This window comes from Rhinolophus hipposideros, assembly GCF_964194185.1.
Source record: "Rhinolophus hipposideros genome assembly, chromosome: 21".
NCBI classification, from domain to species: Eukaryota; Metazoa; Chordata; class Mammalia; order Chiroptera; family Rhinolophidae; genus Rhinolophus; species Rhinolophus hipposideros.
Window position 1 is genome coordinate 16,536,045 of NC_138067.1, and position 22,360 is coordinate 16,558,404.

General features: G+C 45.8%; 2 protein-coding genes across 4 annotated transcripts; both read left to right on the plus strand.

The window, feature by feature from the left end:
* Window positions 1-3,469: 3,469 nt before the first annotated feature.
* LOC308490376 (heterogeneous nuclear ribonucleoprotein A3-like) lies at window positions 3,470-5,032 on the plus strand. Of its 2 annotated transcripts, XM_081032489.1 has the most exons (2): window positions 3,470-3,507; window positions 3,574-5,032. In XM_081032489.1, exons 1-2 carry the CDS (start codon window positions 3,502-3,504, stop codon window positions 4,642-4,644), a joined length of 1,077 nt encoding a protein of 358 aa, XP_080888615.1. In that variant the 5' UTR covers window positions 3,470-3,501; the 3' UTR covers window positions 4,645-5,032. The 2 variants fall into 2 exon arrangements, with proteins under 2 accessions (XP_080888615.1, XP_080888614.1); XM_081032488.1 differs by having other exon boundaries at window positions 3,470-5,032.
* A 6,928-nt stretch (window positions 5,033-11,960) lies between these two features.
* On the plus strand, window positions 11,961-19,198 carry CMTM3 (CKLF like MARVEL transmembrane domain containing 3). Of its 2 annotated transcripts, XM_081030817.1 has the most exons (5): window positions 11,961-12,243; window positions 15,119-15,274; window positions 16,336-16,431; window positions 16,809-16,929; window positions 18,050-19,198. In XM_081030817.1, exons 1-5 carry the CDS (start codon window positions 12,097-12,099, stop codon window positions 18,076-18,078), a joined length of 549 nt encoding a protein of 182 aa, XP_080886943.1. In that variant the 5' UTR covers window positions 11,961-12,096; the 3' UTR covers window positions 18,079-19,198. The 2 variants fall into 2 exon arrangements, with proteins under 2 accessions (XP_080886943.1, XP_080886942.1); XM_081030816.1 differs by lacking the exon at window positions 18,050-19,198 and having other exon boundaries at window positions 11,977-12,243; window positions 16,809-17,226.
* The last annotated feature ends 3,162 nt before the right edge of the window (window positions 19,199-22,360 follow it).

Here is a 22,360-nt window from a genome sequence, read left to right on the forward strand (position 1 = left end):
TATGACTGTGTTCAAAATCCAGAGGAAAACAATGGACCTTGCTAAACTCCTTTGTGTGGCCACTCTGCTCACACCTGGGGGTGGCTCTCTGAAGCACACAGGGTTTTTCCACACCAAGACAGAGAAGGCATGAAGCAGGGCTGGGCTGGGCTGAGCAGGACTGGACACAGCCACCCGTCGTGCTGCGAAGGGAGCCTGGGACCAGGACATGGTCAGCAGAGACTGCAGGAAGAGACCCCTTCAGAGCAAAACTACACTAGGTATCTGCCAGTAGCAGCGAATGGCCCAGGAGGGGGTCATTATCATGTGCGGATCTGGTGGAAATGTAGATTCCGAAAAGTCCTAATACATTCAGAATAAAGACAGACACTGTATCCTTAAAACAAAAGAGACTGTAAAAAAGGGTAATAAGCTAACAGTTCTTGGGGGTGTGAGGAAACAACTATGGCAGATTTTTAAATGTAACATAAAGCCTGAACAATAGAATGGACAGACAGTCATCTGGAAAATAAAGTCCAGGAAATCTCACAGAAAGTAAAGCCAAAAGACAAGGAGAGATTTATAGAAGAAATTAAGAGAGGCAGGGAGGATAGATTCAGGAGGTCAAACAACTATCTCCAAGGGATTCCAGGAGGTGAGAACAGAGAAAGGGGAAAGAACAACCCACGAAACAGGAAAACATTTCCTTTGGCTAAGAGCTGCAATCTTCAGATAGAGAGGGACCACCGCGTGTTGAGCCACGTTTACTGGAAAAGGACCCTCACATCCACATTCTTGGTGAAATATAAGATTCTAAATATTTAAAAAATCCTAAAAGCTTCCAGAATGAGAGAAAGAGTACAAAGATGTTATTGACAAGCGAACAAACCCGAACATCAAAGGCCAGCCTGGATATTCGAAAACAAACAGTACCTCACACGTTCTGAGGGAAAGGGTGGTTGAGTGAGAAGACAAACAAAAGACAACTTTCTTTTCTTTACAGGTAATGACACCAAGATCACTGTGACAAACACTTGCTTAAAAAAAAAAAAAAAACATAGGGTAGCAAATTTTTTTTTTTAATTCTCAGGGGACTTCCTTTTGTCAAATCTTATATATGGCTATTTTAAAAAGCAAAGTGAAGAAAATAAAAAAATTAAACATCTCAGCCTTAGGCACATCAACTTAAAAACAATTTATTATGGTAAGATACAGATGAAATTTACCATTTAGTGATATCTAGTACATTCACAGTGCTGTTCAACCATTACCACCACTTTTTGTCTTTACCATTCTCTCCCGTCCCAACCCTGAGACATCATCACAGCATCAAATATATGCCAACAAATTAGATGAAATGCACAATTTCCCAGGAACACACAAATTACCTAAACTCACTCAAGAGGAAATAGAAAATCTCAACAGAACAAGGAGTAAAGAGATCAAATTAGTAACCAAAAACCTCCCAACAAATAAAAGTCCAGGACCACATGGCTTTATGGTAAGTTCCACCAAACATTTAAAGAATTAATACCAATCCTTCTCAAACTCAAAAATAGAAGACAAAGGAATACTTCCTAACTCATTCTATGTGGCCAGCATTACCCTGATACCAAAGCTAGATATAGACATCACAAGAAAAAAAATGGACACCAATATCTGGAAAAATCCTCAACAAAGTAGTAGAAAACCAAATCTAATAGCATATTAAAAGGATTATACATCATAACCAAGTGGGATTTATCCCAGACTAGCACTACAAAGCCTTTGAAAACTGAACTGACATTGAACTACAGTCCAATGGTGGGTAGGAAATTGTGGCCTGAATCTAACGAGGTCGATTGCCTGCTTTAACAAGAAAAAAAACAAAAACAAAAACAATATTCTCTGTAGGAGTTCAACAAATCCAGAATTCATAAAATAATGTTCAAAATGTGCAAGATACAATCAATAATTACTTGACATATGAAGAACTCGAAAAAATCTCAACATCTTATGAGGGAAAAGAGAATCAACAGACAACACCACCAAGAGATACACCTAGAATAAAATGACACAAGATTGTTAAAAATAAAATGCTTTCATAAAGCCAGTTCTAAGAAGATGAAATAAACATATGCCACCTTATCTCTCCGACTTAATACAATGAAACACCCTGGACAGTGTATGGAACAGCTCTCTGGGATTTCTGAAAAGTAAATAGCAGCAAGCAGTTTGGAGAAGGAGACCAGAATTTAAAGTACTAGTGAACCAATAGTGAATTTCCCATTTTATTTTTCCTCTAGCCTAGACTCACAGGCAATACAAAATCCAGAACTATGTATTGGGTGTGGACAGAATGAGATCCAAGAGAAGCCCTCTATTCCTAGTTGTTACGGACTGAATATTTGTGTACCCCCCGACCCCAAAATTCACATGCTGAAGCCCGAACCTCCCATATTTGGAAATGTGGCCTCTAAGAATATAATTAAGGTTAAGACTGGATGGCTTAAACAACAGAAATTTATTTTCTCACAGTTCTGGAGGCTGGAAGTCCAAGGTGCCAGCAAATTCAGTTTCTGGTGAGGGCTCTCTTCCTAGCTTGCAGACAGCCTCTTTCTGTGTCCTCACGTGACCTTTCGTTTGTGCACTTAGGATTAAATAGTGTGAATGAGCTCTTTGTTGTCTTTTCTTATAGGGACACGAATCCTGTTGGAGGAGGGCCCCACCCTTATGACCTCACCAAGAATGATGCAAATGTTCGGATGATTAGACAAGGACTTGAAAGAAATTATTATAATCATGCTTTAAGAATAAATGCAATAAATGGAAAGATAGAAAGTCTGAGTGGAGAAATAGAAGATATAAAAAAGTTAAATGGAAATGTTAGAACTGAATATTCAAAATAACCAAAATTTGAAAACTCACTGGGTGTGCTTAATAGCAGAATGAAGATGCCAGAGGAAAGAATTCATGAACTTGAAGATAAATCAATAGAAATTATCCAACCTCCAAAAAAGAGAATACAAAGATTGAAAACAATGAACAGAGCCTTAGGGACTTTAGAGATGATACCAAAAGGTTTAATTATTTGTATCACTGGATTCCCAGAAGGAGAAAGACTATGGCACAAAAACGTTCTGAAGAAATGATGGCTGACAACTTCCCCAAACTGACAAAAGACATAAATTTACAGATATAAGTTCAGTATATTCCAAACAAACAAAATAAACTAGAAAAATCCATGCCCAGATATATCATAATCCAGTTTTGAAAACTGAAGATAAAGGGGGGGAAAAATCTTGTAAGTAGCCAGAGAAAAACGATGTACTATTTATAGGGAAAGAACAATTTGAATGACTGAGGATTTCTCATCAGAGAACATGGAGCACAGAAGGAAGTGGCACAGTTTTTAAGTATTGAAAGAATAACGGTCAATACCAGAATTCTATATCCAGTGAAAATACCCTTCACCAACGAAGGCAAAATAAAGATATTCTCAGATATTGAACTCGAGTTGGAAGAGGCGAGTCCGGTCTCAAAATGGAGGTAAAACCGCCGCCCGGTCGCCCCCAGCCCGACTCCGGCCGTCGCCGCCGCCGCCGGGGGGAGGAGGGCCATGATCCAAAGGAACCAGAGCAGTTGAGAAAACTGTTTATTGGTGGTCTGAGCTTTGAAACTACAGATGATAGTTTAAGAGAACATTTTGAGAAATGGGGCACACTCACGGATTGTGTGGTGATGAGAGATCCCCAAACAAAACGTTCCAGGGGCTTTGGTTTTGTTACTTACTCTTGTGTTGAAGAGGTGGATGCAGCGATGTGTGCTCGACCACACAAGGTTGATGGGCGTGTAGTGGAACCAAAGAGAGCTGTTTCTAGAGAGGGTTCTGTAAAGCCTGGTGCCCATCTAACAGTGAAGAAAATTTTTGTTGGTGGTATTAAAGAAGATACAGAAGAATATAATTTGAGAGACTACTTTGAAAAGTATGGCAAGATTGAAACCATAGAAGTTATGGAAGACAGGCAGAGTGGGAAAAAAAGAGGATTTGCTTTTGTAACTTTTGATGATCATGATACAGTTGATAAAATTGTTGTTCAGAAATACCACACTATTAATGGGCATAATTGTGAAGTGAAAAAGGCTCTTTCTAAACAAGAAATGCAGTCTGCTGGATCACAAAGAGGTCGTGGAGGTGGATCTGGCAACTTTATGGGTCGCGGAGGAAACTTTGGAGGTGGTGGGGGTAACTTTGGTCGCGGTGGAAACTTTGGTGGAAGAGGAGGCTATGGTGGTGGCGGTGGCAGCAGAGGTAGTTACGGAGGAGGTGATGGTGGATATAATGGATTTGGAGGTGATGGTGGCAACTATGGTGGTGGTCCTGGCTATAGCAGTAGAGGAGGCTATGGTGGAGGAGGAGGTCCAGGCTATGGAAACCAAGGAGGCGGTGGATATGGCGGCGGCGGCGGTGGAGGAGGATATGACGGTTACAATGAAGGGAATTTTGGCGGTAACTATGGTGGTGGTGGGAACTACAATGATTTTGGAAATTATAGTGGACAACAACAATCAAATTATGGACCCATGAAGGGGGGCAGTTTTGGTGGAAGAAGCTCGGGCAGTCCCTATGGTGGTGGTTATGGATCTGGTGGTGGAAGTGGTGGATATGGTAGCAGAAGGTTCTAAAAACTCAGCAGAAAAGGGCTACAGTTCTTAGCAGGAGAGAGAGCGAGGAGTTGTCAGGAAAGCTGCAGGTTACTTTGAGACAGTCGTCCCAAATGCATTAGAGGAACTGTAAAAATCTGCCACAGAAGGAACGATGATCCATAGTCAGAAAAGTTACTGCAGCTTAAACAGGAAACCCTTCTTGTTCAGGACTGTCATAGCCACAGTTTGCAAAAAGTGCAGCTATTGATTAATGCAATGTAGTGTCAATTAGATGTACATTCCTGAGGTCTTTTATCTGTTGTAGCTTTGTCTTTTTCTTTTTCTTTTCATTACATCAGGTATATTGCCCTGTAAATTGTGGTAGTGGTACCAGGAATAAAAAATTAAGGAATTTTTAACTTTTCAAAAAAAAAAAAAAAAAAAGATATTCTCAAAATGTGGAAAACTAAAAGAACACATCACCAAGCAGATCTGCTCTGAAAGAACTGCCAGAGGAAGTCCTTTAGACAGAGGGAAATGGTATCAGAGAGAAACATGAAATTCCAAGGATGATGGATGAGCAACAGAAATAGTAAATATCAGAAAAAATTAAAAATAGAACTACTATCTGACCCGGAAATTCTGCTTCTGGGTATATATCCAGAGGAAACTAAAACATTAAGTTGAAGAGCTAGCCGCACCCCTATGTTCATTGCAGAGTTATTTACAACAGCCAAGGCATGGAAACAACCCAAGTATTTATCCGACAGATGAATGGATAAAGAAAATGTGGCACATATACACAATGGAATATTCAGCCATTAAAAAAGAAGGAAACCCTGCCATTTGCAGCAACCTGGATGGACCTTGAGGACGTTATGCTAAGTGAAGTTAGGTCAGACAAAAAGACAAATACTGTATGCTCTTACTTAATATGTAGACTCTAAAAAGAAAAAAAAAAACTCATAAAAAAGGATCAGGTTTGTAGTTACCAGAGGCGGGGGTAGGGGGAATTGGGAATTGGATGAAGGTGGTCAAAAGGTAAAAACTTCCAGTTATAAGATTAAATAAGTACTGGAGATGTAATGTACAACATGATGACTACAGTTAATACCGCTATATGACATATTTGAAAGTTGCTAAGAGAGGAAATCCTAAAAGTTCTCATTACAAGTTAAAAAACATTCCCCTCCCCCCTTTTTTTGTATCTATATGAGATGAGGCAGGACAGTGCAAGATTTCATCACACGACTCAGAACAGCACACAAGTTAAAACTCATGAATTGTTTATTTCCGGACTTTTCCATTTAATATTTTTGGACCACAGTTGACCATAGGAAACCGAAACTTTGGAAAGTGAAACCGTGGATAAGAGGGAACTACTGTACCTGGATGAATAGAATATTCTTCTCCTCAGGTTCTTTAAAATGTTTTATATTTAAAAGCAAAAATCATAGCATCTGATGAGATTGCCAACGTATGCAGACGTAATATATAGGACAACTACAGCATAAAGAGTAGAGGATAAAAGAACCTATATGGTGGTCGGGTCTCTACATTGCATTTAAAGTGGTAAAATACTAATTCTAAGTAGACTGTGAAAAGTTAAACATGTATATGGAAATCTCTATAGAAAACCCTGTACAAAGAGAGTAAAAAACTCAGTCGATAACTTACAATGATACTAAAAAAAGTGTTCAAATAATCCAAAAGAAGGCAGGAAAGGAAAAATGAGAACAAAAACAGAAGGAACAAACAAAACAAATTAAAAAAATGGTAGACCTAAATCCAAATATACAAATAATTACATTAAATGTAAATGATCTAAACACACCAATTAAAATACAGCAATTGTCAGACGGACTTAAAAAAAAAAAGACCCAACTGTATGTCATCTGTGGGAAACCCACCTTAAATATAACGCTATAAACAGATTAAAAACAAAAGGATGGAAAAGGATATTCCATGCAAACACCAGTCAAAAGAAAACTGGAACAGTTATATAAATATCACAAAATAAATACCGTATAAAGCAAAGATAATAACCAGGGATAGTACATAATGATAAAAGGATCAATTAACCCTATGAAGATGTAACAATCCTAAATGTTCCTAACAACAGCCTCAAAATGCATAAAGCATAAAAGATCGAACTGAAAAAAAATAGACAAATCCACAATTGCTGTTGAAGACATCAACTTTTTTCTCTCAGTAATTAACAGAACAGGTATACAGAAAATCAGCAAGGATATAAAAGAACTAAACACCACCACCAATCAACTGAATCTACCTGACATTTATAGAACACTTCACTCAACAAATAAATACACTTTCCTTTCAAGTGCATAGAGCATTCACCAAGATGGACCATATCCTGAATCATAAAACAAACCTCAATACATTTAAAAGAACTGAAATCATACAAAGTATGTTCTCTGACCATCATGGAATTAAGCTGGAAATTAATAACAGAAGATAATTGGAAGATCTCCAAATGTTTAGAAATTAAACAACACTCTGCCAAACAATCTGTGGGTCAAAGGTAAAGTCTCAAGAGAAATTAGAAAATATTTTGACATGAAGAAAAATGAAAACACAACATATCAAAATTTGTGAGATGAAACTAAAGTAGTACTTAGAGAGATATTTATAGCATTAAATGCTTACATGATAAAAATATAAATAAGATATGCCAGGTAAATGCTAACAAAAAAAAGGTAGGCATGGTGAAATATTAATGAAATAGAATTCAAAGCTAAAAGCATTCACTAGGAAAAAAAAATTAATAAAACCTTATAATATGCCAGGCACTATTTTAAGATACTTATATATGTATTAACTCATTTAATCCTTACAATAAGAATATGACTTAGGTAGTATTATTATCTCAATTTTGTGGATGGAGAAACTGAGAACAAGAATGGTATAAACATTTTTGACAACATAAATGGATCTTGAGAGTATAACGCTAAGCGAAATAAGTCAGACAGAAAAAGCAGAGACCCGTACGATTTCACCGATATGTGGTATATAAACCAAAAACAACAAAAGAACAAGACAAACAAATGAGAAACAAAAACTCATAGACACAGACAATAGTTTCGTGGTTACCAGAGAGTAAGGGGGTGGGGGGTGGGAGATGAGGGTAAGGGGGATCAAATATATGGTGATGGAAGGAGAACTGACTCTGGGTGGTGAACACACAATGCGATTTATAGATGATGTAATACAGAATTGTACACCTGAAATCTATGTAATTTTACTAACAATTGTCACCCCAATAAATTAAAAAAAAAAAAGAAGAAGAGTGGTATAACCTTGATTTAAACCCAGGGCTTATGCTCTTAATTGCTACCACTACTGAACAAAATATATTTGTTCATTTAAGACCATAGCTTAAAATAAAATAAAAAACCTCAAGAACTATTAGAAATGCAAGAACAGAGTAATAAATCTAAAACCTTAATAAGTAGCTTTAACATCCTGTTTTAATAAGTCAAGACATCAAGTGAAAAAAAGGATAAGTATACAGAGGGTTTAAATTACATAATTAACAAAATATATGATATATAGATAAATTTTGTACCCAACTAAGAGAGAATATTCAGTCTTTTTAAACACAAAAGGAACATTTACAAAAATTGACCATTAAGACACAAAGAAAATCTCAATGAATTCCAAAAAGCAGAACATACAGACCTATTCTCTGAAGAAAAATAATAAAATTAGAAATTAACCACAAAAGTATAGCCAAAAATTTATCTAATTAAAAATCTTTAAATACCCCTTTACATTATTTAAAAATTCATGAATCAGAGAGGAAATTAAAACTGAAACTATGAACTAATAAGAAATGGATAAAAAACTAGAGCAATGGTTTTGGAATGTGTCCGAAATGGTTTTAAGTGCCTTAGTTTGGAAACAAGAAAGACTTAAATAAAGGATAACACAAATAATAAAATGAAACAAAAACTACGGCTCAATTCTATTTATGAAAATAAAGGTAAAAAATCCCAAATAAAAATACTACTAAAATGAATCCAGAGGTTTATCAAAAAGATAACCCCATGACTAAGAAAGGCACATCCCACAACTCTAAAGATGGTGAGCATTAGGAAAATCACTACTGTTGTTCACAGCATTTATAGATTAAAGGAGAAAATCAGCAGGTTCTAAAAGAAAAAACAAAAAACCTGTATTGCAAAAACGCAAAGTAAAAGGCAAACGACAAACCAGGAAAAAATATTCATAACTCACATTTCAGAAAAAGGACCAATTTTTTGAACATATGCATTCTTAATCTATCAATTTTTCAAACCAACAATTTAATACAAAAATATACAAAGTATGTGAAAAGTCAGTTCTCGGAAAAGGAAATGCAAATGGCTCTCACACAGGGGAAAAAAAAGTGCTCAATCCACTCATGACTAGAGAAATGCAAATAAAAACTGCCCAGAAAGATTTTGGTTTCTAAATACCATTCTCCAATAAAAAGTAGCAGAGCTTCTTGGAGAAAAGGCTCATTCTAGTCCTGGGGTGGGGAGAATACAAAATACACCTGAAGCATCTTATAGTGTCAGAAAATAAGGAAATGGGAAAAAATAAAAAGATGGGGCATTTTAGGTACACAGGAGCCCGCCTAATGGCCAAAGATGGAACAACAACCAATAAAATGAAGCACAACAGTATTTATTAATAATTACAACTGAAAGAATAAAATAAATAACTGGACGAGAATGGAAAATATTCCTTACACAAGGAATGTAAAGGGAATAGAGCCACCCTCCTTCATTCCATAGTACACATTTCCAGGTGCCATCCTTTGTGAGAGGTTCTGGGCTGGGGCCAGTCCCCAGGGAGCTCACAGCCTGTGGTGCGATGGACAGTGTCACGGGTATCCAGTCCCCTCAATGAAGGTCACCTACCCCGTTCTACTTGCCCTCTCCCTGGGCCCTCTCAGCCACTCTAGTCTGTCACTGTATTTTCTTTTTCTCAGTACCCTTTCAGTAAACTGAGATATAAATTTCATGAAATAAAATGCACCCATGTTAAGTGCACAGTTTGATATGTTCTGGCAAATGTATGTCCCCATGTAACCACCACCCCAGTCAAAATAAAGAACGTTTCCAGTACCCCAGATAGTTTCCTCCTGCCCCAATCCCAGGTAACCATGGATCTGATTTGCCATGATAGCTTACTTTCACCTGTTCTACAATTTCATAAAAATGAAATCAGAGTATGTCCCCTTTTGAGTCTGACTTCTTTCATTCAACATAATATCTGCAAAATGCATCCATATTGTTGCATTTATCAATGATTTCTTCCTTTTTATTGCTGAGAAGTATTCCCTTGTATGGATGTCCCACAGTTAGTGTATCCTTTCCCCTGTTGAAACACCGGTGGTTTCCACTTTAAGCTACTAAAAACAACCACTGTGAACATTGGTGTACAAGCCTTTGTATAGAGATGTGCTTTCATTTCTCTCGGGTAAATACCTATGAGTAAAACGGCTGGGTCATATGGTAGGCCTCTGTTTAAGAAACAGCTCCAAACTGGTAGTAACAATTGCCACCTGGGTCAACAGTGCATGCGAGTTCCAGCTGCTACACATCCTCACCAGCACTTAAATAGTAGTGTCCCTTTTTATTAAGCCATCTTAATAGGTATAGTATCTCACTGTGGCTTTAATTTGCATTTCTAGAGGTCTACTGATGCTGAGAATCTTTTCATGTGCTTATTGGAAGTTTATACATCTTTATTGAATTGTGTGTTCAAATCTTTGGCCCCTTTTAAAAATTGGGTTGTTTTATTACTGAGTGGTATAGTTTTGAGCCACATTTTAATTAGCACAGGTCAGAATCAGGTGGTCCTCTGTTTTAACTCTCACCTGGCCTCCCCTCAAGAAATGTGGGGTAAATTCCAAACACCAGGGCCTGGGCGTCCACAATCTATCTCTTCCTGCTGGCCACTAGCTCAGGCCTTTTTCCCACACAGGCTGCCGGGCTGCCCTCTGAACCTGCCAAACATCTATGACCAGCAATCATCTTATTCAGGATTCTCTGGACACATTTAGTGTTTATCCGTGTCCACCCACCCTCAAATAACCTGGGCCTTCCCTGGATCTTGGGCTTCTAGCTCTGCTGTTGAATGAATAAATAAGTGCCTCTTACCTAGCTGGAGAGGTCAGTGAAGTCTTCTCTGAGGAAGTGCTGCTGCATCGTGATCACAGAAGACTAAAGAGGAACTGATCAGATAACAAACTGGAAAAAAGGGCACTTCAGGCAGAAGGGTCAGCATGTGCAAAGGCCCCATGGCAGGAGGGAGTCTGGTTTGTTCAAGAAACTATGAGAAGGCACATCAGTGAGAGAGACCGAGAGTACAGGGCAGTAAGGGGTTATGCTTTTAGTCCCTATAGCAAGACCCCATACCAAGCAAGATGTAAAGCTCCCAAGGTTCCATTGGTGAGTGGATGGAGGTGACGGTGATTGAGGATTTAAGCATCCCTCTGGCTGCTTCCTCAGATCAAGGCAGGGAGAAGACAGAAGTGGTCTGGGATCTAGTGGGGGCCATGATGGTGGTAAGTGGACCTCGATGAAAGCGTAGAAGGTGAAAATGTGCTGCCTTGATGGATTGATGGTGAGGGTGAGGGAAAACAAGGGCAATCGCCAAGGGACTCTGGCTCTTGGGGTGGAAAGATGAATGGCAGTGCCCCTTGCAGAAGCGCAGGCACAGGGAGAATGTCATGGGCTGGGTCTTGGTCACACTGAACTGCAGAGGCCCAAAAGGGTGGTGTGTGTGTGTGTGTGTGTTGTGGCTGAGAGGTGTGTGTGGGTGTCCTCCGGGATAAATGGGGTAGAATGGCAGAATGCAGGCCTGGGGCAGCCAACAGATGCTGGCAGGGGAGGCCGGGCTGGCCAAGGTTGGGAGGGATGAGGGGTGTCCAGGGGAGAAAGAGAGAGGAAGTGGGGTCGGGAGCTGGCAGCGAGGTCAAAGCCACAGGACTAGGCAGAGTCTCGCTGTTGGACGCCTAGTGTCCTGAGTCCCGGAGGTGCACATATGCATGAAGCTAGGACCGGGAGACAGCGAGTGTAGACAACCCTTCTGGGCAAGAAGAGATAGGTGGGAGCTCCGACGGGTGTTCAGGGGTGGCAAAAAGGTCTCGAACCGCCAGGACAGGGATGAGAGGAGAATGTGTGGGGTCTGAGGAGGCCCCAGGCCAGCACAGCGGCGGGTCCGGACCAGCGCGGGCCCAAGCAGCCTGAATAGCCGGGGTCCGAAGGGAGGAGGAAGGAGGGCGGAAGAGGGGAAGAAGGGAAGGAGAGGAGGAGGGGGCAGAGGGGAGGCGGGGCGGGGGCGGGGCGGGGAGGGGATGCACCCCACCGCTGAGCTCGCCTGCCTTTTCTCTCCTTCCGCACAGCCTGGGTTTCCGCTTCCCTCCCGGGTTCGCGGGCAGAGAGAGCGAGGCCAAGCCTGGTCCGTGCCGCCGTCGCCATGTGGCCCCCAGACCCGGACCCCGACCCGGACCCCGACCCCGCCGGCCGCGCCCCGCCCGGCGCGCCGGTCCCGGGGCTCCGCGCCCTCCTGCCAGCGCGCGCCTTCCTCTGCTCGCTCAAAGGCCGCCTCCTGCTGGCGGAGTCGGTGAGTGCGGCGCGGCGCGACCCCCACCGGCCGGCCCCCTGGGCGGCGCCCCTCGCGAGGCGGGTACGGCTGTCCAGACGTGCCCGGCCGACCCCTGTCGGAGCCCTGCCAAGTTGGGCAAACTTGCCCACGCTTCGGACAGACTCACTGAAGTTCAGCGCGTGGGTTAGAGACGGGGCGGAGCCCGACCCCGGGCCTTCCCGGGTTTTTTACCCGCGAGTGCAAAGCTGGGGACCTTAGGGGAGCCTGGGGAGGGGTCCTAGGACGCCGCGTCCCGGCCACTGGAAGCGCAGCCCGGCGCTGTGTGACATCGAGCGCTTCCACCCTCTCTGGGCCCCTTCACGACCCCCCGGGTCGGGGCGCCCTGGCCGGTTTTCTTGGGCGCAGGGAGGACCGGCCGGGCCCGGAGCTGCGAGGCGGAGACTGGAGTAGTGTGCAACCAGCTGGGAGGGGGACCCCCGGGATTGGGTGAGGCCCGAGCAGTAGTGTGGGGGGCGCGCAGGAAGAGGGGCGGGGCGGAAGCCCAGCGGGGTGACTTCATCCACCTCCTCCCCTCACTCGCTGGGATCCAGCCGCCCCGCCCCCGCAGAGCTTCTTCCTCCTTCCCACATCCCCCACCCCGGCCCATCAAGCCTTTGTCCTCGGGACACTGAAAACTCCGCCATTGTCCGCTTGTAGGGTGGGGATTGGTGTTGGGCCTCCATTGAGGGAAGGTGAGGAAGAAGCCAGGCAAAGGGGAAGCGAGATAGGGGAGGCACTTACTACTTAGATCCCCAGCAACTTTAGAGCTCCTGTCTTTATTCCCATTTTGCTGATAAGAAAGCAGAGGCCCGAGCACCAAGGTGATTTGACAGGTGGATCAGATGAAGTTCGGGAGGCAGCAAAGACAGAGGGGTATGGGGGTCAGAGAAAGGCGGATTCTACCCCGACCTCTCCTTTGTTCTACCGGGAGCAGGTGGCAGGAGGCAGTCCTACCACCTCTTGAGTGCCTAGGGTCAGCCCAACTCCCAGCACCTGCCCAACTCCCAAGTAAGGCACCAGGGCCCAGGACCCACAGCCCTCACTCCAAGGGGTCACCTCCTAGTTGGCCACTCCAGAGATTGGTGGGAGTTTTTGGGGAGAGGCCTTGAATCAATCCATCATCCACTGAGGAGACCCCCACTCCACCCCAGTCAGACCCACCTCGTAGGTCTGGGACATAGCTGGGTGTCAGGAATCTTGGTGGAGGAGGATGAGGAGTGGGGAGGAAGGAAGGGTGAGCAGTGGGCACTGACAACAGGAGGGGAGCCACTCCAGGTCACTCCTGTCTCTGGTCATCTCCTGTCTGCCCCGAGGCCCAAGCACGTGGGGAGACTGACGTGGACAGAAAGGGGGAAGAAGTGGCTACCAGGAATTGGGGAATGAGGAAATAGGAATCAAGAGGGGGATCCTCAGAGTCAGGCTTTGGGGGATGAGGTTCAGGAAGGGGAGGGACAGAAGAACAGCCCACCATAGAGGAAGTAAAACAGGAGCTATGGACAGGCCAGGTCAGGGTCCCATGGCAGCCTCTCAGACACCTCTGCCTTAGTTTCCCATCCATTCAAGTTGGGCTCAGCTACCCCCATGGCCATGTTCGGGGCAGATGTGGGTACCCTGGGGACTCCCTGGGATTTCTGCAGCTCATTTGAAGCAACCACAGTGCTTCCTGTGGGGCATCTAGGCATCCCTATGGGGTCCCTGGGCCCCATTACAAACTACTCAGCCATGGACATGTTCAAACCCAGCCACAGTGACAGAAACCAGAGCAGATAAAAGCCAGTAGTCCCAGGGCAGGCTTACTTAAGAACTCCATCTGTGGGGTCAGCTTGGTCCGGGTTCAAATTCTGGTGCCCTCTTATTAGCTGCATAACACTGAGCAATCATGTCACTTCTCTGAACCTCAGTCTTCTCATCTGTAAAGTGGGCGGTGAGCAGCTTCTGGCACATGGGTGGCTGTTAGGATCCCAGGAGATTGCCCAAGTCCCAGCAGGCACTGGCCCAGTGAACAAACCCATCACCTTGGCCTGCTCTGCAGTGTACACTCTGTGGAAATAACTGGGGGCTTCTGGCATCCACCAGTACCAGTTCCCACCACAATATGTGGGCCAGGCTACAGCTCTTCCAAAGATCAGCAGGCCCTGAGGTGTCGGTGTCAACACCCCTCTTCTGGATGTTTATGTCTTATTATGAAAATTTGCATATATTAAAAAGCAGGAAGACTTATAACTGTTAACACCCATATACCCATTACCTGGATTGTACAGTTAACATGTTGCTCTATTTTTCACATATCTGTCCATCGATCCATTTTATTTTTTGATACATTTAGAATAAATTGCAGTTATCAGTACATTTCAACTCTAAACACTTAAGCATGCATATCCTTAACTAAATTTCGGATTTATTTATTTTTCAGGTAAAATTTACATTCAGTGAAAAAACACAAATCTTGTGTTGGAAGTGATTTTTTTTTTAATCTGGTTCCTGCTTAGTGGGCTGCCTTTGAGACTGCTTAGGTTTGATTAGCCCTGTTGGGCACCATCTCAGTTGGGTGGATTCTGCCCTAGAGCCTGCTGGGGTGGGGTGGCCTCCTGTGGGGCCAGACACACGTCGAGTCTGGGGCTTCCTGATTGGGTCCTGGCAGGGAGCTGGCGTGGGGTCAGGACCCAGGGCCATGCCTAGAAGCACTGGGGGCAGCATGGGCATGGGCCCCATGACCCGGTTCTAATCCTGGCAGCTGCACAAATGAAGGCAGATCATATCTGCTAAGGGAGCCGCCTCTATTACTGACTGCAGGGAGGCTCAGAGGGGCACTGGGCAAGTGCCAAGCCTCTGACTTCCTCTCCCCATCCCCCAGGGTCTCTCCTTCATCACCTTTGTCTGCTACGTGGCGTCCTCAGCATCTGCCTTCCTCACAGCGCCCCTGCTGGAGTTCCTGCTGGCCCTCTTCTTCCTCTTTGCTGATGCCATGCAGCTGAATGACAAGTGGCAGGGATTGTGCTGGCCCATGATGGTGAGGGCTGGGGCCCCACAAGGAAGGGGTTGGCCGCCGGTTACAGAGAGTTGTGCCTTTTGGCCCTCCCCCTTTCATCAATGCGCTGGAGGGGCAGTTTGCCGTTGGTTGGACCCAGGCGGGTAGACTTGGCTTCAGATGATCCGGGCCCCATCACTCAGCAGCCACGTGACCCAGATCAGGTCGCGCACCTCCGGAGCCTCCAGTCTTTCTGTGAGTCAGGGAACCCCAGACGGCATCCTCGCGACTGGCCACCAGGTGGCGCCGGTGCTCCCAACTAGGCCTGCGGAATGAGCCTCAGCCGCAGGAATTCAAGCCATTTCCACAGGGGCAGGGCAGGTTAACGGAGGACTTGCAGGGCTTACCCAGACCCCAGTGAACAGCCCTCAAGCAACGCGTTTATCACCTGGGAGGGCCCACAACCCCACCTCAGACTTCTTGCTGTATGAAATGGGTCAGAGAGAAGGGACAGGAAAAGCTGCATTTGAACCCTGGTCTCTTGACTTCATACCCACCATTCTCCCTCATGGGCTGCACCCTCTGTGTCCCCATTTTAGGGACAAGTAAGCAGAAAACATAATACATAAATGGATCCACCACAGGTATGTGGCAAAGCAGGGCCCAGGGCCAGATGTCCCCATTAGAGAACCAGAAGGAAGCAGGTGACAGGATTCCAACTTCTCCCTCCCCGCCAAACGGGGACGTCTGCATACAGGCCAGGCCAGGGTGAGCTGCAGCCTGGTCCATACCCTGATGTCCACTGGGCAAAGGGCAGACCAAGGACAGGGGAGTCTCAGCTGCAGGCAGACCACAGGAGGCACCTGAGCAGGGGCAGGAGTGGGGCTGGGAAAAGGGCAGGGTGGGGGCACCATGGATGCTGGACCTGGGTGTGTCCAGGCTGTCAGGCCCATGCTCCTCTGGGAACAGTAGGATTCCGGCCGTTTCAGCCACCCAGTGCCCTTCTGAGTCCCTCATCCCTGCCTCAGCTCCCAGCTGGCCCCCTCCCCTGCTGTGCACTCCAGGGAGCTCAGGGTAGTGTGACCATGCCCCTCTGTCCCTAGGACTTCCTACGCTGTGTCACAGCGGCCCTCATCTACTTTGCCATCTCCATCACCGCTGTCGCCAAATACTCAGACGGGGCTTCCAAAGCAGCCGGGGTGAGTAACCGCCCTACCCCTGGGAGAGGGGTGCCCAAGTTCACCCCACCTCTCCTAAAGCCCCAGATGCCCCTCAGGACACCCACTTAGCATCTGGGGCATGTTCTATCCTTGCTTAGGCCCCTTGGGCTTTCATATGTATCTCAACGATTCCAAAGTCCTCTAATTAAAGACCTACTCCTAACCAAATTAACAGCTCATTTTCCTATTTGTCATTAATGGGAGGGGAGGGGCCTGTGCCTGCCAATCCAAGCTGCTTATCTGAGCAGATAAAAACAGGTGGTGAGGCTGAGGCAGCTGCTTCTCAGACTCCTGGACCAGAGACTTCCAGCTCCCAATGACACGTCCCATCCACCCTATCCCCCTGTATCACTCAGGTGTTTGGCTTCTTTGCCACCATCGTGTTTGCAATTGACTTCTACCTGATCTTTAACGACGTGGCCAAATTCCTCAAACAAGGGGACTCGGCAGATGAGACCACAGCCAACAAGGAGGAAGGTGGGTGGCCACCCTGCGAGCTTCCACCCAGGAACCAGGCTGATCACCCAGGATGGTTGGGGCAGGGACCTTGCTCTCCCTTGGGAACACTTGGCTGGTTTAAGGCTGGAGTAGGAGCATTTCTCTCTCCATGGGCAGGAAGTATTTTTACAGCCTGGTTCTCACATCCCTTCATGCAGCACTGATCATAAGGCTGGGCCCCTTGGAGAAGCCCCAGGCTCCCTGGGGCCTCAGCCTTTCCAGGAAGGGCAAGATGAGGGCATGCGTGGTACGTCCTCCTCAGTGAAATCATCCCTGATGAGTCCCCCAGGGCAGCCAGTCACTCCGCTTCCACTCCTGGGCACTGTCCACTGGGCTGCAGAGCAGTACCTGCCCCAAGCCAGGCCCCCGTGCAGTCTCGCCTGCCCATGGCTTAAGGGCCAGAGAACCGGGCTCTCATCCTTAGCACCACTGCGCTCAGGCAAACACGGGCAAGCTCAGGCTTGTTCTGCTTTTTATATCCAAGAAAAGTACAACCGACATTCTAGCCCATCCAACCACGCTTCGGCTCAAAATGGCTATTGTGCCCTTACCTGATTTTATTTTCAAACAAAAGAAGTTGCAGGTTGGATGGCTGGTTTTTCAACTGTGACAACATAGCCATACCATTATTTCTGATCACGATGTAAAATAAGTTTGGGGGTAAGGGGGTTTGAAACTATAAAATGGCAAAAAAGAAGTTTCCTGATTTTCCAGTATATTTGAGTTTCCTAAACAAGAAAATATCTGTCCTCACGTTGTCCTGCTACATTGCGGGGTAGGGTTGGGGTGCAGATGTACAGCCCTGACACCACCAGGTGAGAACAGCTCAGGAGACTTAGGGGGGCCTGGAGCCCCAGAGGAAAGGGCATCTGGGCTCCCACCTCCTGTGGACTGCGCCCTGGAGGTGAGAGCAGCTGCCTGTGGAGGGCCCCAGGCCCTCACACCACGCAGACCCCACCCACAGCACAGTCAGCTGCAAGAGGGGCCTAACTAAGCTCAGGGCTCCAGCCAACAGCCCCGCTGTGCCTCTGCAGAGACTGCTCCCAGGCACCACGGGCCAGGAAACTCCTGCCAAGCCTCCTCTTTGCTTTCCTTTCAGAAGAGAATTCCGACTCCGACTCCGACTGAAGGCCTGCCCTGCCCTGGCAACCCGAGCCACGCAGGCCTTCACTCTGACCCGCTGGCCAGAGCGTGGCCAGGGGACCAGCTGTGTTGGGGACGCTGTGACTTCTCACGCAGCAGCGGGAGTTGCTGATAGAGCGGGCCTCCTCACAGCCCCAAGGGGAGTTCCTGAGCCCTGCACACAAGACGGATCCCCTCGGCTTAGCGTCTCTAACCACTGCACAGGAGGGCATTGTGAATATTCTGCCACTCCTCCACATTTCCGTCCCACAACCGTAAGCCCTTTAACCTCTGCCAAACATAAGCACAAAGGACAAAGCAGATGGAGCCTTGCTACCCCCATCACAGGAAGCATTTCATGCCAGGAGCGGGGGGACAGGATGGGACAGGGGACAAGTAAGACAGAAACCACTGTGGGGCCAACCCAGCAGGCCCCAGTGGCTTTTGTCTGCATTGGTGCCCCTGCTCATGCCAGACACTTTTCTTGAGAATGATCCAAGATTTTTTGGTTCAAGGAGCATCCGTTTTCATTCTTGAAGCAGGGAGAAAAACTGACCTTTGCCCTATTATCTAGGAGAAGAGTGGGTCTCAGTGCCCATAACTGCCACCTCACACTCCTGGAGACCATGTCTTCTCCAGGTGACATGACTATTCTGGGTCTAAGACTTTCAAAGAAAAGCTCGTAGATTACCAGGTCCAAAAGATGAAGGTACCAAACGATGAAATAGCAGTGACAGCGTCCTGGGTAGCTGGGCAGGCCCAGCCAAACCCTCTCTTTCCCTGGGGGCCCACGAGCAGGCAACAGGCTCTTGGGCGGTCAGGACAATGCTTCGAGGCACCAGAGCAGGTCTTCTGACCACCTCATGTGGTGAAACGTGCTTTCTGTGTCCCCTAAACACCTATGCTGTGTATATATATCTTCAGTGGGATTTTTGTAACTTTATATAATTTTTCTTTTTTACACAAAAGCTGCTTCTTAAATAGCATTTCCTGTGACCTAAGAGGCCTCATGAATGAGCCAGAGTTCTGGACACCTTTTTGAGCATTTGTAACTTGTGTTCTCTTGCATGTGAATCTCCTACTCTGAAAAAAAGCCATAATGGATTAAACCAGACTGACCACCTGCTGTGAGTGTGTGTGTTTGAAAACAACCTGCCACCCAGAGCGATGCTATCCGGTATCATGCTGCAGCAGACTGGTCACATACATGGTGTGAATCCTGACAGCTCCAGGCGTCAGCAACAACACACATGCCCCTGCTCCCTGCCAGGCACCCCACTGAACGTCTCACGCATGTGCATATTTACTCCTCACACAATCCCGCTTTACAGCCCAGGAAACTTACAGAAGGTTTGGTAACTCCCAGGTTGTCACAGCTCCTTCGAGGAGGCCCAGGGCCCTCTCACATATCCAGCTAACATCCTACAGCACCTCTTAGGAAGCCAGACCCTGGAGCTGTCACAGTTGGAAACTGGGTGCACGTGGACCTCAGACTTGGAGGGTGGGCGGAGCCTGCCTCGGGGTTTTGGCCCAGGACAAGGGAAAGAAGTGAGGCATTCTGCCTCAACTTTCACACACGTTCTGCCAATATCTGTGAACGCTGAATGTGCAGAAACTGAGAGGCATATGGTGGGAGTTTCCACTCCACCTTACCAGCCCAGCAAAGCCAGCCAAGCTGCCTGTCGACACCTATACCACAGAGACCTTGTCCCGTAGATGGTGGCTATGTTCCACCTCCACCTAACAGGCCTGTTTCAGGAACTGGCGTCGACAGCTTTCTCAGGGGCAGAAGGTAAGTCAGAGCAGAGAAAGACGACCATTTTTATATGTCCATTTATTAAACAAGAACTCCTTCATGACAATTTAATACAATAGTAGTGATTAGTGTTGAGAAAATTATTTCCCTCTACATACAAAAATACAGATTTGAACACTATGAAAACAATCAGGACAAGTACCATGAAAAATTGGTCCTTAAAAAGAAAGAAAGGGGGAAAATTGAGGGTAATGTGAGGCTTTGCTGTCAGGGACAAACCAACGAAAGCAAAGGCTTTGGAGCCCCAAAATCACTCCAAATGGACAGTCAAGCCTGAGAACCAAGAGTCGGGAATGCCCACCCCAGGGCATCCATGTCACTTTTAGAAGCCAGGGTGGGAGCTCTGACCAGCCAACAGCACAAACCAAAGTTTACCAATTGGGTATCACCTCAGAACACCCCACAGCTGTATCTAAACTATTAAAGGAAATAGACTTTTACGAAGCAAAGTGGAATAGTTATTAAATTAACATCACCCTCTAAAAGTACCACCGGGACAAGTACCAATCAGCAAGCATTAGTTATTAGCCATCTGACTCAACTTCTTTGTTAGAAAATAATTACAGATTCTGACCCTGCAAAAAGGACAAAAAAGCTTCAATTTCAGGCTTCAGGAAATCCATTCCTTCATTGTGCAATGGCTCAGCTATAATTTCCTCAACATTTTTCTTGACCAGACAGGACTCGCGTCCTGCAGGGGTAGGAAAGCAAAAAGAGCAGCTAGAGTGTTCTCTGTGTCTTGATTTCAGCAAGCTCCTCATAGCAGGGGGTCTTTTGTTCAGGCTGAAAACCGGAAAGTGCCACCAAGCCTACCCAGGGCATCCACAAGCCAATCTGACATCTGAATGGAACCAGAGATCAAGTGGAAGGTGAGCCCGGGACCAGTGGAACACCCCCAGTCCCAAGACACAGAAAGCAGAGCTGGAGGGGTGGCCTGAGCCTATCCTGGAAGATGGCAGACCAGAGAATACCCCCAGGGTCACTAGCCCGCGACCACAGGCCTTTTCACTGTTTTAGACCCAGAGAAGGGAAGTCAGAGCACCAAGGACGTTCTGTTCTTTTTTTCTTTCTTTTTTCTTTCTTTTTTTTTTTATGGAACCATTTCCTCTTACTGTCTAAAGTGAGCAGCGGCTATCCAAGCTGAACAAGTAGTTTAAAAATGCCAAATGCAGTTACACTGATTAAGAATTATTTCACAGAAATATACTCTTACTCTCAGACTGTTTAAATAAGCAGAAACAAGATGTGGGGGAGAAAGCAGCAGAGAGGAGATAGAAATAACCAGGTGTGGTTTTTGTTTTTTAAAATACATATGAAGTTTAAAGGGAAAATGGCCAGCCTCAAAACCAGCATTGCTAAAAGCAATATTAAAGGGACACAATCTAAAATCATGCTACAAAAATAGTGTTATCTGGTTAAACTAAATGTACATCTTTTTTTTTCAATTCTATGATTGACAAGAGTGTTTATGTGACTGACACACAGAAGGCACCAAAGGTGAAGTGATTATTACTTGTCTTAAAATATACAAAGACAGAATTACCTACTTTGGGGGAAAAATAGTCATACGTGTAATAAATAGTTTAATGTTCTTGCCATGGGTTCCTGAACCCCTACAAATTGCAACATATACAAATAGTCTCAATCCCCAGCATTCTCTTAGAGGGACCCACATCAAAATCAAGTTAAAGCACTGATTTTATCTATACATGTAATTTCATCATGAGGCAGGATTTGAAACTCATTTTTAAATGTGTTACAAAGTGAAAGAGTTGGAAGCCAGATGGCCCCTCTGTGAGCCTGGGCCAGTTTGGGGGCCAGTCCAGGCATCCCGCCCTCGCCTACCCCCAGCCCTTGGACCAGCCAGCTCTCCCTTCAAGCCCCAAATATTTGCCTTCCTCACGACTGCAGAGAGGGGGACAGAGTCTTGAAAGCTGCAAATCAATTCTGGAAAAGGCAGGAAAGCAAAATGAGCCTCGGAGGGAAGCAGCCATCAGTCACACCTGGCCCTGCCTGGCATGGGCACCAGCTCTCCACACCATCCTCACTTCCTGACCGACATTCTTCTCTTCAGGTGGTTTTCCTGATAAAAGGAGATGCTTCCTATTGGGTTCCAGAAGGGTCCTTCAAAGAGCACTCAGATGTGATAGTTGCAGATTATTACTGAATCCCATACAAACCATTATCAGAATCAATTGTGTCACACCTTCTCTCCTCTGGGGAACCATTATGAAAAGAAACTCTGGGCCTCGCCTTATCCCTTCAACAAAGCTGATTAAGGTCGTTTGAGACTAGTTCCTCCTCTAAATGAGAATCATAGATCGAATAACTCATTAGAGTCCAGGCTATTAACCTTTTAATGAAGGCTCTCCAACTTTGTGTGTAATGCATCCCAAATCACTCCAGGGTGTCTAGATAGCAAGTCACCTGAATTAAAGTCTTGGCGTTAGAAACGTAGACAACAAACCCTAA